The sequence below is a fragment of the Tupaia chinensis genome, unplaced genomic scaffold (genome assembly GCF_000334495.1).
Source record: "Tupaia chinensis unplaced genomic scaffold, TupChi_1.0 Scaffold149011_1, whole genome shotgun sequence".
NCBI lineage: Eukaryota > Metazoa > Chordata > Mammalia > Scandentia > Tupaiidae > Tupaia > Tupaia belangeri.
In genome coordinates this window covers 396,533-408,283 of record NW_006208857.1, presented here as the reverse complement: position 1 = coordinate 408,283, position 11,751 = coordinate 396,533, and the positions used below count along the sequence as shown (strand labels likewise).

At 58.6% G+C, this 11,751-nt stretch overlaps 1 protein-coding gene across 1 annotated transcript; it reads left to right on the top strand.

Annotated features, from left to right (window-relative positions):
* Positions 1–6: 6 nt before the first annotated feature.
* Positions 7–6,976, top strand: ENO2 (enolase 2). The gene is made up of 12 exons (XM_006170780.1): positions 7–27; positions 1,142–1,240; positions 1,773–1,868; positions 1,978–2,036; positions 2,351–2,420; positions 2,855–2,988; positions 3,206–3,428; positions 4,685–4,882; positions 5,627–5,828; positions 6,063–6,171; positions 6,341–6,399; positions 6,690–6,976. The coding sequence occupies exons 2-12, from the start codon at positions 1,156–1,158 to the stop codon at positions 6,757–6,759; spliced, it is 1,305 nt and encodes a 434-aa protein (XP_006170842.1). The 5' UTR covers positions 7–27; positions 1,142–1,155; the 3' UTR covers positions 6,760–6,976.
* The last annotated feature ends 4,775 nt before the right edge of the window (positions 6,977–11,751 follow it).

Sequence of the window (11,751 nt, the reverse complement as noted above, 5' to 3'; positions counted from 1 at the left end):
GCCACCGGCTGAATCTGCAAGCCCGAGGTGAAGCCCGGACTGGCCCAGCGCCCCTCGGCCCCCTCCGTCGCCCCGCGCCCCCGCCGCCCTCCCGGCTTTTGCGCATCTCTCTCCCATCCGCGCTGCGCACCTGCTCCGTCACCCGCGCCTCCCCGGGTGCCCTCCTCCCCCGGCCTTCCCCGACCGCTCCTTTTCGCTTTCTGGCTGTCTCCCCCTCCTCATTTAGATGCCAGCCCTCCCCGCACCCATTTCTCCCTAACTGCGCCCCTCTCCACCCTTGCCTGCCTCCTCTGCCCCCGGCCGCGGCCGCGCCTCGAATTCTGTCGATTTGATTTTGAAGTTCGGACTCTCGAGCTGCGCGTTGCGTTTTTATCCCGTTATGTCTCTTTCGCTTTGCATTTGGAAAGAGGTCTCTCACCCGGCCTCAGCTCCCCGGACTTCCCCCAGCTACCCCGCTCTCCCACTCGTACCCCACGTCGCCTCTGCTTTTACGTCTCCTTCTCTCAGCTGCACGGGTGTGTGCGCGCGCCACGGGAGTGGGGAGACGGAGAGGTGGGAGGTCTGTCTGAGACGGGGGGAAGGATGGCCCAGCCTTGACTCTCCCCTCTGGGTCTCTCACCCCTCTGCCTCCTCGCTGTAACTCCCAGAGACCTTCCGCGGACCCTGTCCGCACACTCCACTCCGATGGGGTGGGACTGCCCCTTGGGGCCTTGGACAGAGGACCCTCAGGCTGGGGTGTTAACTCAGGTGGGAAGGGGCTCTCTGGAGAGCTCCGGCTGTCCAGACGAGTCATCCCCTTCTTGGTTCCAAGGAGAAATGCCAGCTTGGCAGCCATTCTGCTCTGATATCTGGGGGAACCCCACTGGCGGGCAAGGCTGCTGCGGGGCCAGGGAACCACGTCGTGCCCCTCCCCTCCGCACTGTGGTGGTCTCCCGTCTCCTCCCTCCGTGGCACCCCGCCCCCCACTGCAGTGACCTCCCCTCCCCCACTGCAGTGACCTTCTCTCTCCCCGTGGGGGGAGGGGGAATCCCTTCCACAGCCTACGACTGCCCCTTCCCTCCCAGCCTCTGGCCCCGCCCATTTGTCTCTGGCTCCGCCCCTCTAAGGCTTTCATCTTTCTGCTTCCTTCTTTCCACCCAAGGAGATCCCAGCACAATGTCCATAGAGAAGATCTGGGCCCGGGAGATCTTGGATTCCCGTGGGAATCCCACGGTGGAGGTGGACCTCCATACTGCGAAAGGTGATGGGCGGGGCCCGCGCCTTCCCACCGCTAGGCTCCGCTCCTCCGCCCACGCAGGGTTGGCCTGGTTGGGAGGCCTTTCTTGACTCTGCCAGCAGAGCAGGGGGCTGCTGGGCCAGGTCACAGGCCCCGACGGTGGGGCACGGACCTCCTTGAGTAGGGGAGCCAGGGGAGGCGGGTCTGTGTTCTAGTTTAGCTGTGAGACACGCCCTGCCCGTGCACCTGTGTGTGCTCGTACTTGTGGTGGTGAGCAGCGCCTGCCCGTGCACCTGTGTGTGCTCGTACTTGGGGCGGTGAGCAGAACAGCTACTCTGGGCCCACCTGTGCCTGCCAGGCTTCAGATGGGCAGATGAGGTGGCCGCTGCTTGCACATCTGGCCCAGTATGAGTGTGTGTGGGGGTGTTAGGGAGCAGTGTGGGGGGGAGAGCTGGGGGTGACCAGCAGGAGTCTAGGACTGGAGGCCCTGGGCCTAAGGGAATCCCTGGGTCCTGCATCCTTCTCCACCCATCCTCCTTCCAATTTCTCCCTCCAGGTCTCTTCCGGGCAGCAGTGCCCAGTGGTGCCTCAACGGGCATCTATGAGGCCCTGGAGCTGAGGGATGGAGACAAGCAGCGTTACTTAGGCAAAGGTGAGGCACTGTCACCAGCCGTGGCGTCATCCCCCTGCTGCACGGCCCCAGCCTCTCCTGGCACGCCTTGCTCTGGGCCTCTCCTCACACGTGCCCTCCTCGCCCCCAGGTGTCCTGAAGGCAGTGGAGCACATCAACAGCACCATCGCACCTGCCCTCATCAGCTCAGTGAGGCCCGCTTTTTGCTGGGGGCGGCAGGACCAGGCTGGAGTCCTGGCAGGAATCCTGGGAGAGGGGGCAAGCGGGAAGGGAGAAAAGTCCACCTTTTAGAGGCATCATTACAGGGGAAGGATGATGAGAAGACTCCTTGTTGCCCCTCACTCCCCCAGAATTTTGGGTCCCCTAATCTAGGCAGTCCACTGTCACGGGGGCCTCTTTGGACCCTGGCTAGATGTGAGCCTGTGTGTGAGCACTTGGGGGGGAACCTCGCCCTGGGGCTCGGCCTGTAGCCTGGCCTTGGGTGACAGGGGCTCTGCCCACAGGGTCTGTCTGTGGTGGAGCAAGAGAAACTGGACAACCTGATGCTGGAGCTGGATGGGACCGAGAACAAATGTAAGCAGGGGCTGGGAGAAGGTGGGCCGCTCGAGGGTGGGCCGTGTGGAGAGACAGATCTGGAGGGGCTCCCTCAGGAGTGACTGCCAGAGAGCATCTTCCGTCCTCCTCTCAAAGCCACAGCAGAAGTCTAACTGCAGTGGGAAGGGGTGACATTAGACAGAGGAAAAGACTTTGTAGCATTAAGAAGAGGGTGTTGGGGTGAGCAGTCTGGCCTAGGGAACGTGGAGAGAGATGGGCTCCCTGCCCTTCCCACCTCCTCCTTCCCCCGGAGAGTCCCTCTCGCCCCCGTCTGCAGGCCAGAATGGATGAGATCTAGCTGGGCTGGGGAGGGGGATCCCCTTTACCAGCTCATTTGAGGAGTATAGGTGGAGGCAGGGGCTAGAAGGGGAAGGGGACATCTTTGCTTAGTGCCTTCCTCTATAATCTCCCAGCCAAGTTTGGGGCCAATGCCATCCTGGGTGTGTCCCTGGCTGTGTGTAAGGCAGGGGCAGCTGAGCGGGAATTGCCCCTATATCGCCACATTGCTCAGCTGGCCGGGAACTCAGACCTCATCCTGCCTGTGCCGGTGAGCACTGCCCATGCCTGCACCTCCCCAGGGGTGGGCGGGGGGAGCATGACGCCCCTGAGGATTGATGGGAGGAAAGTGAACTGGGGCAGCCGAAGAGAAGGACGGGATGGAGACTCTGAGTTCGGGAAGCTGGGGACATCTGGGATCTTGGGTGAACGCTCCCGGGGTGGAGTGGGAAGGGCTCTTTGACCCTCTGTCCTCCTGCGGCTCCCAGGCCTTCAATGTGATCAATGGCGGCTCTCATGCTGGGAACAAGCTGGCCATGCAGGAGTTCATGATCCTCCCCGTGGGTGCCGAGAGCTTCCGAGATGCCATGCGACTGGGGGCAGAGGTCTACCACACCCTCAAGGGGGTCATCAAGGACAAGTACGGCAAGGATGCCACCAACGTGGGGGATGAGGGGGGCTTTGCTCCCAACATCCTGGAGAACAGCGAAGGTGAGGCCAGGAGCCCCACTCCCAGCTCTGAATCTCACTCTATCTTGGGACACCTGGCCTGAGGAGAGTGGGTCCTTGAACCCCTGCAGTCCAGGAGGTAGCTTGGCATGGGCACAGAGGACCTACCAGTTCACATACAGACTGAGGGGACTGTCTCTACCTGCCCAGCCAGCTCTGTCAGAATCTGAAATTCTCACTGGAGGGACCAGCAGTTGGCATAATGGCTATGTTGCTGGACTCCCATGTAGTCAACCGCGGTTCGAGTCCCAGATCCGGTGGCTTAAACTCACACCAGGCACATGTGCATATGTGCCTAAGATCCCAAGAGGAGAATGGAGGAGAAGGGATTGTGGTGCGACCATTCCCCCGGCAGGAATGATATCTCGCTTTCTGTCTGTCTGTCTGTCTCTGTCTGTCTTTCTGGTGAGCGCACGTGCTCTATAGCAAAAACCTATCCCCCCCAAAACAGTTCTCACTGGAGTCCTGGGCGATGAGCAGGTGATCTGTGGGAGCCATCCCACCTTTACCTCTGTAGGTGTCCCAGTGCGATGAGATTTCCCATGCTCCAGAGTTCGTCCTGAATCTCTCCCATCCCCTCCCAACCTCGTGGGCCTCCAGGAGCCCTAATTTTCTGGGCCCTGGAAGAAACCTCATAGTGAAGAGAAATTGCACATAGGGGCGAAGAGTTAAGGATGTGTGCTTGGATTTATTTGAGTCTTGACTCGAGGCCTTAGGTTTGTTTTTTAATCTGTGAGATGGGAATGACAAGTGTCTGCCTCATAGCATCAGTGTGAGGGGTGCATGAGAGTGTGCACTAACGAGCTTGGGTGACGTGGCACCACAAAAGAAGAAATCGACGTTGATTACTTTTTTAAAAAAATTATTTATTTAATTTTATTTAATCATTCATTTACTTTAATTTTACCAGAGAGAGACATACACACAGAGAGAAAGAGAGAGAGAGAGAGAGGGAGGGAGGGAAAGTGAGAAGGCAAGCCACCAGGTCTAGGACTTGAACCGTGGTAGGCCATGTGGGAGTGTCCAGCATCTTAGCTACCATGCCACCTGCTGGTTCCCGTCGATGTTTATTACTAACAGAATTCCACCCCTCTATCTTCTAAAAGAGGGCCTCTCTCCTCCCAGACGTGGGGGTAGCCCCACAACGACCTGAGCCATGCTCGTGCTCTGCATTTCTTTCTTTTCCTCCCTCCTGGCCCACCCCTCCTGCTTACGATCTCACTGTGTTCCCTCCCCAGCCTTGGAGCTGGTCAAGGAGGCCATCGACAAGGCTGGCTACACGGAGAAGATCGTCATTGGCATGGATGTCGCCGCCTCAGAGTTTTACCGTGATGGCAAATATGACCTGGACTTCAAGTCACCTGCCGATCCCTCCCGATATATCACTGGGGACCAGCTGGGGGCGCTCTACCAGGACTTTGTCAGGGACTATCCTGGTGAGAGCAAGGGTGTGAGGAGGGCCGTGGGAGGGTCAGGACGGGCAGGGGCATTTGGGGACAACTGTGGACCTTATGAGATGCTGACTTAAGTGTCAGGTAGAGATGTCCTAGAAAGAGCCTAAGCGCCAGGGACAGGTGAAGGAGCCTCCTGTGAAGTCTGGGCTTTGTAGTGTGAACATGGTGGGTCTGGAACTGTACAATCTGCATCCGATCCTGATTAAATTTGGGCCCTGAAAGGTACGGGGATCCTGGGGAGGGCCCTGGAAGGCACGGGGTGGAACATAGCAGGGAACCAGCACACTTGAGTGTCTTTGATCAGTGCAGCTGTGGAAGCTGAATGGAGCTGGGGCTGAGTGTGAGCAGAAAAGAAAGCTGAGGAGGAGCCAAATTAACTCTCAAGTCTCTCCCAGGATGGAAGCAGTTGGTGGTGTCCATCTTCCTGAGACAGAGCAAGAGAAAACAGACCTTTCAGAATGGAGGACTTAGCTTAGCAATGAGCAAGGGCTTCCTGGCAGTGAGAAGAGGGAAATACAGTGTTAGGTCATGAATAAGGTTCTGAACCCTTGTGATCCAGAGGTTTTGTGAACTAGAAACAGGATAAGAGTCATGGCAGGCTTACTCAAGGGAGCAGGCTTAGTCAGGGGCCTGTGCATTTTAGGGAGTCAAAGCCAGGGTGGGGGTGTCCCTGCCTGAGTGGACACCCAGGGAAGATCAGCAGTCTCCTCACTGCTCCCTCTGCAGTGGTCTCCATTGAGGACCCGTTCGACCAGGACGATTGGGCAGCCTGGTCTAAGTTCACAGCCAACGTGGGGATCCAGATTGTGGGTGATGACCTGACTGTCACCAACCCAAAGCGTATTGAACGGGCAGTGGAGGAAAAGGCCTGCAACTGCCTGCTGCTCAAGGTCAACCAGATCGGCTCTGTCACTGAAGCCATCCAAGCGTGAGTGACTCCTGGCCCCCTCCTGTTGCTCCCAGCCTCATTCTGCCCAGGGACAATGAAGAGAGCAGAGAGCCTGCGGTCACCTTCGCAGCCCTCCCCTTTGCTCCCCTCCCCAGATTTGCCACTGTCCTCCCAGACTGCTTCCCTTTAGATGTAGTTGACACAAACCAGGTCAGGGCTGGGTGGGGAGGTCCGGTGTGAGGGGCTGGGGTCAGCGTTGGTGTGTGGATGCAGGTGCAAGCTGGCCCAGGAGAACGGCTGGGGGGTCATGGTGAGCCATCGCTCGGGGGAGACTGAGGACACGTTCATTGCCGACCTGGTGGTGGGGCTGTGCACAGGCCAGGTGAGTGTGGGCAGCAAAAGGGGCTGTTTGTGGGACTGGTGGGTTCCAGGCTCAGGTGGGTCTCTCCCTCCAGGTGTCTGAGGGTGCTGGGAATTTCAAGAGAGCAGAAGTCTTCTTCAAGGAGAGGGGGGGGCAGCCACTGAGCTGCTTGCTTTTTGGAATGTTTCAGATCAAGACTGGGGCCCCATGCCGCTCGGAGCGTCTGGCTAAGTACAACCAACTGATGAGGTGAGGGTACCGGACGAGGGGAGCCCCTGGCCCACAGGGTTAGAAGCTCTGCTGGTTGCCAGAGTCCAGGGCCTGGCTAACAGATGCCCGGGAAATGTTTGTTCTTGCTCGATGGGTTCCTGATGGCCTGATGGATGGATTCCAGAGGTCTCACGGGAAAGCCAGGGAATGTTTACCCTTGGGGTGGGACACCAGAGCAAGAGGCCTGAGGGTGGCTGGAGGCGGGGGAGGGGGGTCTCCTAGAGAGGCAGGATCTCCCTGACCGTTTTCTTCCGGCTCACCTCTCTCAGAATTGAAGAAGAGCTGGGAGATGAAGCTCGCTTCGCTGGACATAATTTCCGCAACCCCAGCGTGCTGTGATCCCTCTCCTTGCCTGGAGACTTGGAGTCTTCGTCCCACCCTCCTGGAGCCTCTTGCTGTCCTGATAGTTCACCTGCTGCGGTCCCTGGAGCCCCACGGCCCCCAGAGCATCCCCACTGCCCTGCTCCAGCTGCTCCTGGCTTCCTTCCCAACCCCTTGCTATCTCCCCGCCCCTCCTCTCTGCCCCCACTCCTTGGGGTTCCACATTCTCCACTTCTCCCTCAGGATAGACTCCACTGAGGCGGGGGAGGGGGGTCTCCTAGAGAGGCAGGATCTCCCTGATCGTTTTCTTCCGGCTCACCTCTCTCAGAATTGAAGAAGAGCTGGGAGATGAAGCTCGCTTCGCTGGACATAATTTCCGCAACCCCAGCGTGCTGTGATCCCTCTCCTTGCCTGGAGACTTGGAGTCTTCGTCCCACCCTCCTGGAGCCTCTTGCTGTCCTGATAGTTCACCTGCTGCGGTCCCTGGAGCCCCACGGCCCCCAGAGCATCCCCACTGCCCTGCTCCAGCTGCTCCTGGCTTCCTTCCCAACCCCTTGCTATCTCCCCGCCCCTCCTCTCTGCCCCCACTCCTTGGGGTTCCACATTCTCCACTTCTCCCTCTTTTCTATTTTCTCTTTGCTCAAAAACTGGAAACGGGGATGAGGATTATAAGGAGGTCCATGGAAGAAGGACCGGCGTCGGTGACGGAGCGTCAGGGTCGGTGTGGTGAGGTGTTTCGAGGGGCCATGAGTCACTTGCGCTTTGCTCTTGTCCCACGTGTTCCGTGTTGCATCTGAGCCATGAATGGTGCGTTGGGCTGAGGTGCAGGGGAGTGCAGGCCGTGCTCATGCCTAGCTAAGGCTTTAGTGTATTTATTTATTTATTTGTTTATTTATTTTTCATTCATCCTGCTAATTAGCCATCTCCCCATAACTCTAGGGCCTAAAATTGGCCTGACCGGAAGGGACTATGTGTCCGTTTCCCGTGGCTGCCGTCCTGAAGATGACTTTGGTGGGAGGTCTTGAGGAATGGGAAGGGTAATATCCCTTCCTCGTGGGTGCTGAAAGAAGCCTGGGTCTGTCCAGATGGGGGCCTCTTCCCCCATCTGCCTCTCCCCTGCCCTAGGTTCCCCATCCTCCCCGCAGCTGCACCAGAGCAACGTCTCACTCCCCCGTGCCGTGTTCCACGGTTGCCACCTCCTCTGTGGCGTTGAAATGAGCACCACCATTAAAGTCTGAATCACAGTGTGTCCTTGTGTCTTAGGAGTCTTACTGTAGTCCACACGTGGGATGAGGGTATGGCACCCAGAAGCTGGTGGAGCTGCATGGTACAGCTTGGGAAGGCATAAAAAAGAGCAAGACAAGGGACCAGCAGTTAGTGTAATGGCTATGTTGCTGCACTACCACGTAGTTGACTGTGGTTCGAGTCCCAGACATGGTGGCTTAAACTCACACTGGGGGCATGTGCGTGCGTGCCCAAGATCCCGAGAGGAGAATGGAGGAGAAGGGATTGCAGCGTGGCCATCCCCCCTAGGGGGTGATTTCTCGCTTTCTGTCTGTCTGTGTCTGTCTGGTGAGCGCATGCACCCTATAGCAAAAACCTCTCCAAAAAAAACCAAAAACAACAACAACAAGACAAACTGAACACACCTGGGCAGGATGGGAGTCTCTCCTGGCCCTCCTGGCTGGGTGGGGTCCACGCTGCCCCTGCCTTCCCAGTAAGCCTGGCCCTAGGACCCAGGTGAATGAAGGGTTTTTAAACTGGGGTCCAGGAAACGCTGCAAGTATAAAGAATAGTGCGTGTGTGTATTTTGGGAGTAAAGGAGGTCTAAAGTGTTGGTAAATTCCCAAGGGGTCTTTGACCAAAGGGATAAAGCTGTGGAGCAGGGCAGCTCCGTACTGGGCTTCTCTCCATATCTTGGCTGGTTCTGGAGTGGACAGGACTTCCCGGCTCCCACCCCCTGAACAAGGGTGAACTGGAGGAAAAGAAGCACCGGGGGGTATGGAGAAGTCACCCAGTTCAGGACCTGAGTGTGCAACAGGCCCCTTAGCTGGGTCGGACCGAGGGGAGGATGGGAGTATGAGGCTAGAGACCCCCATAACTCTTCAGCTCAGTGGAGCCTTGGCCCTGAGCTGCTCACGGAGGGGGCAGCCCTCCTGCAGTGGCTTGGATACCGCTTGTGTCCCAGCAGGTAGGGTCTGCACGTTGGGAGCTACGGCCGCTAGAGGGAGTCCAGGTCCTGCAGGACTCCGGAGGCCAGGCGCCGGGTGGGGGAGGGATTTCAAGGTTGCACCTCCGGCCTCCCTCCGGCTCGGCTCTAGTCCTGGGATCCTCTGCCAACCTGCCCAGCTCCATGCTCAAAGGGTACCAGCTCAGTATGGGAAAGGGCCTGTTTCCGCCTGCTCTCCTCCTTCCTGGGTCCCTGACTTCTCAGCCTCGTTCAGTTCAAAGAGCTTCTGGCCCTCTCGTCCCGTGCCTCTTAGTTTCAGTGCGGGCCTCTCGGCTTTCGGGCTTCCCTGTCTCCTGGCCTGTCTCCCTCGGGCACGCTGGGCTTTTCTCTGTGCCTCTCAGTTTTCTCCCATCGGTCCTCAGCGACTCCCAGGCTGGCAGGACCACTCCGGTCCGAGGCACCTTTGCTAACCTCAGTTCTTCCTTTCCTCCCAGGTTGCCTGGTCTGACAGCCATGCCCACCCCCCTCCCCCAGGTACTGGGTTGGGTTAGGTTACAGCTAGCCAAGCCTGGGTCTCCCAGCCCCTCTCTCCACTTTCCTTTTGTGCGGTTGCCTGGAGACCAGTAGGTTGTGGGGGGCTGGAGCCAGAGGGGGAGCTGTGGTGGGGATGGGGGTGGTGGTGGTGGTGGTGGTGGTGGTGGTGTGTGTGTGTGTGTGTGCGCGCTCCCTGCAGCTGAACTGTAGCTGGGCCCTTAAGTAGGGGAGGAATTTCTTCCATACCCTTCCCTACATAGGGTGTGTGCAGTGTGCTTGCCAGGGAGAGAGAGAGAAAGCACCCCCGAGGGGGATGGCCACATAGCAGTCCTCCATTCTCCTCTGAAGAATTAGGGCATGCACACACTTGCCTGGTGTGTCATGCACATACCTATGTGTTTTTCAAGCTACTGGGTCCTGGACTGAAACTGTAGTCGGGAACCACGTACTCAACCTGTCGGATCCAGCTGCCTTAACCACCATACCACTGGCTGGCCTGACTACATTTTTCTTCATTTTAGGCTCTAGTAAGTCATCATTCTAGCCCATTCCTTAGCGGTTAAAAAAACTAGGGAGAAGAACTCGGCCAGGAAGGGATTTGGGAAGGGCCTGTGGGAGACTGAACTGAGACCAGAGGGGAAACAACTCGTGTGGGTGTGAGTGGGAAGGGGGAGTTTTTGAACAGAGTTTGGGGGTGGAGAGGAGGAGCAGGGGTTGTCCTAGATCCCCAGGAGGGAGTGGGGAGGGGACACAGAGGTAGGAGCTGGCCTGGTCTCTGGGAGGCTCTGGAAAGGGCCAGGAAAGCCGGCAGGATGGTAAAGGGAGTACCAAGCAATTAAGGAAGCTCAGAGTGGGGGACCAGCTCAGTCTCCCAGCTTTGGAGTCTGTCTAGAGCTCTTGGGAACTCCCAACTGGGCTGTCTGGCCCATGGTGAGGCAAAAATCTGAGTTGCTAGAGTCGACCTCCTGTTCTTCCGGGAGGCAGGTGGGATCCTGACAGTTCAGGGCCCACTGTGGCCTCCAGCTGGACTGGCCTGGCAAGGACCCTCTATCCACCCCAAATCTGGAGAGCTACTGAGGGCTCCCAATCCAGACTCCAGCTCCAGCTCTTCCTGTTTCCCAGTCTGCCTCCCTCCCTTTCTCTGGCCTTCCCAATTTCAGCTGCCAAAAATCACCCTGTGTCTCCACGTCCTTTGTCCTGGGAGATGTTGCTGCTTGAGGGGGGCCAGGGAGGGAGCCCAGAAGGCACTGGTGGTGGACTGTGGGGCGCCAGCCTGGGAGCTGCAGACTAGCAGGCCGCTTGCTGCCTGGGTTAGGAAGAGCCCATGGTCCTAGGGGGTGGGGGCGGGGGCTGTCTTCACATTAGACTGATTGGGGAGGTAGGGCACTTGGGGATTTGGGGACACCCTGGGCCTAATCGCCACCCAGCCCCTTCCCTGTGACCCAAGGTTCCATCAGTGGTGACTTCAAAAAGATTCTCAAGGAAAATGGGAGGGCCTGAGGATGGGGTCCATTCCTGGAATTCCCTTACCCACTTTGAGTCCACCCACCCCCACTTCCATCGCGCCTCAGGACTGCTCTCCCGTATCCCCTCCTTCCCATCCATGGCCTCAAGGCCGCCAAAGGCCTTGTCTAGCCTCCATTTCCTTCCAGTATTCCTAACCCCTTCAACCCCATTCTATTTGCCAAAGAACCCTCCCCCCAGCTCTACTGGAAGCCCCCCCCACCTCCAGGATCCCACAGCCCAAGTCTTCCCACTGAGCACCCGGTCTCCACTGCCTTAGCCCTGGACACGGCCCTCCCTGCCTTCCTTGTCACCCCAAGCTCTGATGTTCTCTACCCTGCCCCAACACCATCACCCCAAACTCCTCACTCTCTTCCAGAAACCCCAGCCTCCTACATGTCTCCATTTTTCCAGTTCCCCCCTTATGCGCCCAAACTTCCATCCCATTCTGATAACAGCCCCCCAAACCTCCCAGCTTCCTCTCTGCCAGACGATCGCCCCCAGCTTCGATCTCCCCCGTGCCACACACCTCTGCCTGCCAAGTCCCCACGCAGCGCCATCTCTTCAACTGAACCCCATTACCCCAGCCTCCATCCCTGTACCCCTCAAACCTCACCACTGCCACGGACTCGGGCGCCCCCAAACTTGCCGCCCTCCCCGGCGCCAGGCCGGCGGGCTCCCCGCATCCCGCCACCGCGAACCCCTCCCCGCGCCCCGGCCCCCTCAGCCTCCGCCGCGGCCAACTCGCGCGGCGCCTCCCCCTGCCCGGGTCCCCCGCCCGCCTCGCGGCTCGCCCCGCCGCC

What these genes read in the sequence shown, in the direction of transcription:
- ENO2 (XM_006170780.1), top strand. Translation starts at nt 1,156, where the DNA reads ATGTCCATAGAGAAGATCTGGGCCCGGGAGATCTTGGATTCCCGTGGG. An exon ending in GCAGCGTTACTTAGGCAAAG is followed by an intron (nt 1,869 to 1,977) that starts GTGAGGCACTGT and finishes CCTCGCCCCCAG; the next exon opens with GTGTCCTGAAGGCAGTGGAG. An exon ending in TGGGGCTGTGCACAGGCCAG is followed by an intron (nt 6,172 to 6,340) that starts GTGAGTGTGGGC and finishes GGAATGTTTCAG; the next exon opens with ATCAAGACTGGGGCCCCATG.